Below are 4485 nucleotides of genomic sequence, written 5' to 3'. Positions count from 1 at the left end.
ACAACCAAGAATCAAAAAAGTCTGAATGAGAGACGAAACAGAACAGTTTTTCACTAAAAGAGTCACAAAGTTGACTCAATTATAATACATGGCATTTCACTTTCCTTCTTTTTTACGCTCAACTGGTGCCTGATAATTTTGTAGTTCAGAAGAAATCTAAAATAAGTGATAATCATGTGTCTGGAGCTTCAATCCCTGGAGGCACCCTGATGTGACATGCCTGCATTGGGCAGATCTGCCTGTTAATTACAGCTCTGCTCTTCGATGGGAGGCCCTTGGTGCGGTGGGGGCTTTTCCTTTTTTCCTCAACTTTGCACTGGGAAGATATAGTATAAATACTCACACCATCGTCCTCTCAAGCAGCATATTCCCTCTCAGTGCTCCAACCCTAAGGATACAAAGAGGCACCAGAGCTCAGTGGTGCTGAACATCGCCAGTGTTTTTTCCTTCCTTGTTTTGGATGCCGGTACGTGTGTTTTTGTTCTGCCTCTCTACTCCCTATCAGTGGAGCAAGCATTTTAGGAACGGTTTTGGGTTCTCATACCCTGGGTGTTTGGACTGGCTCATTCAGGGAGGAATCAGACAAGCCCGGCAGACTTGGGGCTGTGTGTCTGCAGAGCAGGGACTTTAGAGTCGGCCCTCCCGGCCTGGGTGATGCTCCGCAGTGTCTGCCGCTGCCCAGCGGAGGCACAGGGAAGCCTAGATAGCACAACTGAATACAAACTTAGAAGAACTCTTAGAAACTGCACTGTGCTCTCTTGTAACGTTGCTGCTTTCAACAATTTGGATTGTAGATGTAGAGTTGAAGTCAACATTAACTATACTTCTGAAGTTATCTTTACTGCCTAAATTCATTGCCTTGATTGTTATATTTGTATATCATATATCATTGCATGAATGGAGCTTAAGACTCCTTCGGACTGAGTTTGACGCTGGTGTGTTCATCCTGTGTGTCCTCTCCTTACTGTCTACAGGTTTGCCATTTGAAGATGGACCTTCGCGTTGCTAGCATCCTCCTGCTGCTGGTTGCCTTGACAGCAGCCCATGGAGAGAGATACGTGGTGAAGAAGGTGGTGAAGGCCGCCCCTCAGTACCAGCCCTACTCCGTCAAGAGCCAGGGTAAGACATGCTCATGCTAGCGCATGCTTCTTCTCCACTTTTCAAGTGTTTCTTTGCTAACTCAGTCCAGAGCTAAGTGACATTTTCTGACAGTTGGTTTACTGTTAGGACATCCCGAAACACATTTAAAAGAGAGCTACATTTTAAAAAAGCCCATTTGTACATGTATATACAAAGGTTCTTTGCCTTAAACATAGTCTTTAATATTGTGTCTTACCTTAGCACTCAGCTGCTGGATTAGCATGTGAACGCCATAGACAAGGCCACTTTTTGAAACTTGAGGCTGAATTTGCCCTAATGCCGGTTCATGCCCTGATTGGCTACAGGGGAGTGAGGAGTGGCCAATGAGATTGTCCAATCAGATCCTGTATTTGTATAATACATAGAGTCTGATTTGCATTGCCTAGTGCTTATATTCTCCTCTGCTCATCCCTTTAGAACTAGTGAAATGCTCGATACAAACGCGCATGCTCCAATCGGCCTGTTGCTTGGCCTTATTGCTGCTTGCAGTTTTTTATGGAAGCGTTCATTCAAACAACTTCACACTTGACACTGCATTTCCTTGGGTTATCAGCAACAGCCTACAGCATCAAGTGAGAAGTAGATTGAATGAACAGTTGTCAAAAGAAATCATACAAAGACATAGGCCTACATACATACATACGTACGTACATACATACATACATACATACATACATACATACATACATACATACATACATACATACATACATACATACATACATACATGTATGTATGTATACAAACATACATACATGCAAACATACATACATACATACATACATACATACATACATACATACATACATACATACATACATACATACCCACATACATGCATAGATCCATACATCCATACGTACATACATATGTATGCATACATAGGTACATACATTATTACATACAGAGACCTATGCAATTTTTGTTTAAAATATGTCCATTTGGATAGGTGTATAATATCATACATTTAGCATATAAATAACTAGCCAAAAAACAATTATGCAATTCAATTAGTAAATCATTCAAATAATAAGTAATTATAACTCAACATTAAAAAACAGAACATTATAAAAATAGATATTATTATTGAATTGTTATATTGGTATGACAGTATGTGGTATGGCCTAAACTTTACCTCACACAAACTCATAGATATTTAACTTAAAAGGAACCATGTGACCCAAATAGAACTAGGTTGCGTGCATTTTGTAGAATTATATTTAGTTGGACTGTGACAATTACAGTGCAGTCACCCAGCAGAAGTGTGGTTTGTTTGGGTGTGCCCACCTCACACAGAAGCAGAAACATCTGTTTTGCTTAACTCAAAGTGGGCTATGATTAGGCTCTTACAGGCGGGGTTACGCAGCCACATCAAGGCAGTGTATTAAAAATAGAAGAAAAAAGAAACGTTGTAAAGGGTGCTTTACAAACAGTTTCCCAGGTAGTTTTTAAGTTATACTACCATCACCATTACATGGGGTTATCATTTGAATCCTTGAGAAATATTTAGTATAAGGCTTAAAACATCCCATTTAGGGGGGCAGGCGTTGAAGTTTAGAACTCTTCAAAAATTAATTTAAAAAAAGGATTAGGTTGAGAAAACTATAATTTTAGTAATAGAATAGAACGATTATTATTGATATTATTTTTGTTAATCAGCATTATCATCATTATTATTTATTATTACTATTAGTTTATTATATATTGTTGAATTTGGACTGTTTTGAATTGTATATATTTTTTCTTTCTTTTTTCATAATGATGTGTGTTTTTATCTCCACAGCGGTCGCAGGTGAGCCTGGAGCCCCAGGTGAGCCTGGCCCCGAGGGCCCCGAAGGGCCTGCTGGCCCCCCAGGTGAGAGCGCTGAGGGTATGCCCGGACCCGAGGGCCCCTCTGGACCCCCTGGCCCTCCTGGACACTCCATTGCTGGCAAGCCTGGATCCGCAGGTGGACCTGGAAAGCCTGGCATCCCTGGAGCTCATGGCGAGAAGGGAGACACTGGCGCCTCTGGGCCCCAGGGACCCCGCGGCATGCCCGGCCCATCTGGCAGCCCCGGCCCCTCTGGTCTGTCCGCCACTGGCAAGCCTGGTGCGTCCGGCCTTCCAGGAGCCAACGGAGCCAGAGGAGAGACCGGTCTTAAGGGACACCCAGGTGTACCTGGCCTGACCGGCCAGAAGGGAGATAGAGGGGTGGGAATTGTCGGACCCCAGGGTGAGACAGGAGCAGAGGGGCCCGAGGGTCCCACTGGAGCCCCCGGTCAGTCCGCTGTAGGTAAGCCAGGAAAGCCAGGTATGAGCGGCGAGCCAGGGAAGCCCGGCAGCTCAGGTAGGGACGGTGCCGCCGGCCCCATGGGACCCCAGGGACCCAAGGGACACACTGGTGCCCCCGGTATCGGCATGGCAGGCAAGCCAGGTGAGAACGGTGCCCCGGGCATGCCTGGATCCGTCGGTCCTAAAGGCCACACCGGACCCGCCGGAGCCACTGGTGCTCCCGGTGTCCCCGGCTACGGAAAGCCAGGCGCTAACGGAGAGAAGGGAGCAGTTGGAGCCACAGGTAGCACAGGTAGCACTGGTCAGAAGGGAGAGCAGGGAGCCACCGGACACACCGGCGCTACTGGTTCCTCTGGACCCACCGGCCCGACCGGCGCACAGGGCTCCAGAGGTTTCCCAGGGGAGAGCGGCGCCGTCGGCCCCAAGGGTGACGGAGGGGCCAGCGGAGCTCAGGGACCTAAGGGATACAAGGGAGATCAGGGTCTGCAGGGATTCCAGGGAAAGCAGGGTTATCCAGGTGCCGCCGGCCCCACCGGCCCCAGAGGAGCCACCGGTGCTCAGGGAAACAAAGGTGACCTCGGCGCCCCCGGCGCGTCTGGCAGCAACGGCGTCCCCGGCCCCGCTGGACCTAAAGGTCACCCCGGCCGCGCCGGCGAGAACGGTGCCTCCGGCGCTGATGGCGCCCCCGGCTCCAGAGGACCCGCTGGGCCTTCTGGTGCCGTCGGCGCTCCCGGCCTGAAGGGACATCCCGGTCTTACCGGTGCCCCCGGCCCCGCTGGCCTGACCGCCAAGGGCATTGCCGGCCCCCAGGGTCCCCCCGGCCTCCCCGGTGACAACGGAAACGATGGATCCGAGGGTCCCGCCGGCCCCCCCGGCCCTCCCGGCCCCCCTGGCGAGGTTGTGTTTGAGAAGAGCATGGGCATGGGCGAGGTCATGGTCAAGTCCCCAATGTCCGCCTTCACCGTGTCTCTGGTCACCCCTTACCCAGCTGCTGGCACTCCTATCAAGTTTGACCAGGTCGTGTACAATGCCGAGAACCACTTTGACACCGAGACCGGCATGTTCACCTGCCAG

The 4485-nt window shown here is 49.3% G+C and overlaps 1 protein-coding gene across 1 annotated transcript in view; it reads left to right on the top strand.

Annotated features, from left to right (window-relative positions):
* The first annotated feature begins 342 nt into the window (after nt 1-342).
* col10a1a (collagen, type X, alpha 1a) overlaps nt 343-4485 on the top strand; it is a 5057-nt gene continuing 914 nt past the window's right edge. The window contains exons 1-3 of the mRNA XM_060052672.1: nt 343-466; nt 975-1119; nt 2924-4485. The exon at nt 2924-4485 is cut by the window's right edge and continues 914 nt beyond it. Coding sequence (XP_059908655.1) covers nt 461-466; nt 975-1119; nt 2924-4485 — 1713 coding nt within the window. The 5' untranslated portion in view covers nt 343-460. The remainder of the gene's footprint in view (nt 467-974; nt 1120-2923) is intronic.

The sequence above is a fragment of the Gadus macrocephalus genome, chromosome 5 (assembly GCF_031168955.1).
Source record: "Gadus macrocephalus chromosome 5, ASM3116895v1".
Classification (NCBI taxonomy): domain Eukaryota; kingdom Metazoa; phylum Chordata; class Actinopteri; order Gadiformes; family Gadidae; genus Gadus; species Gadus macrocephalus.
Note: the sequence above shows the minus strand (reverse complement) of the source record. Positions and strands in the feature narration are given on the sequence as shown.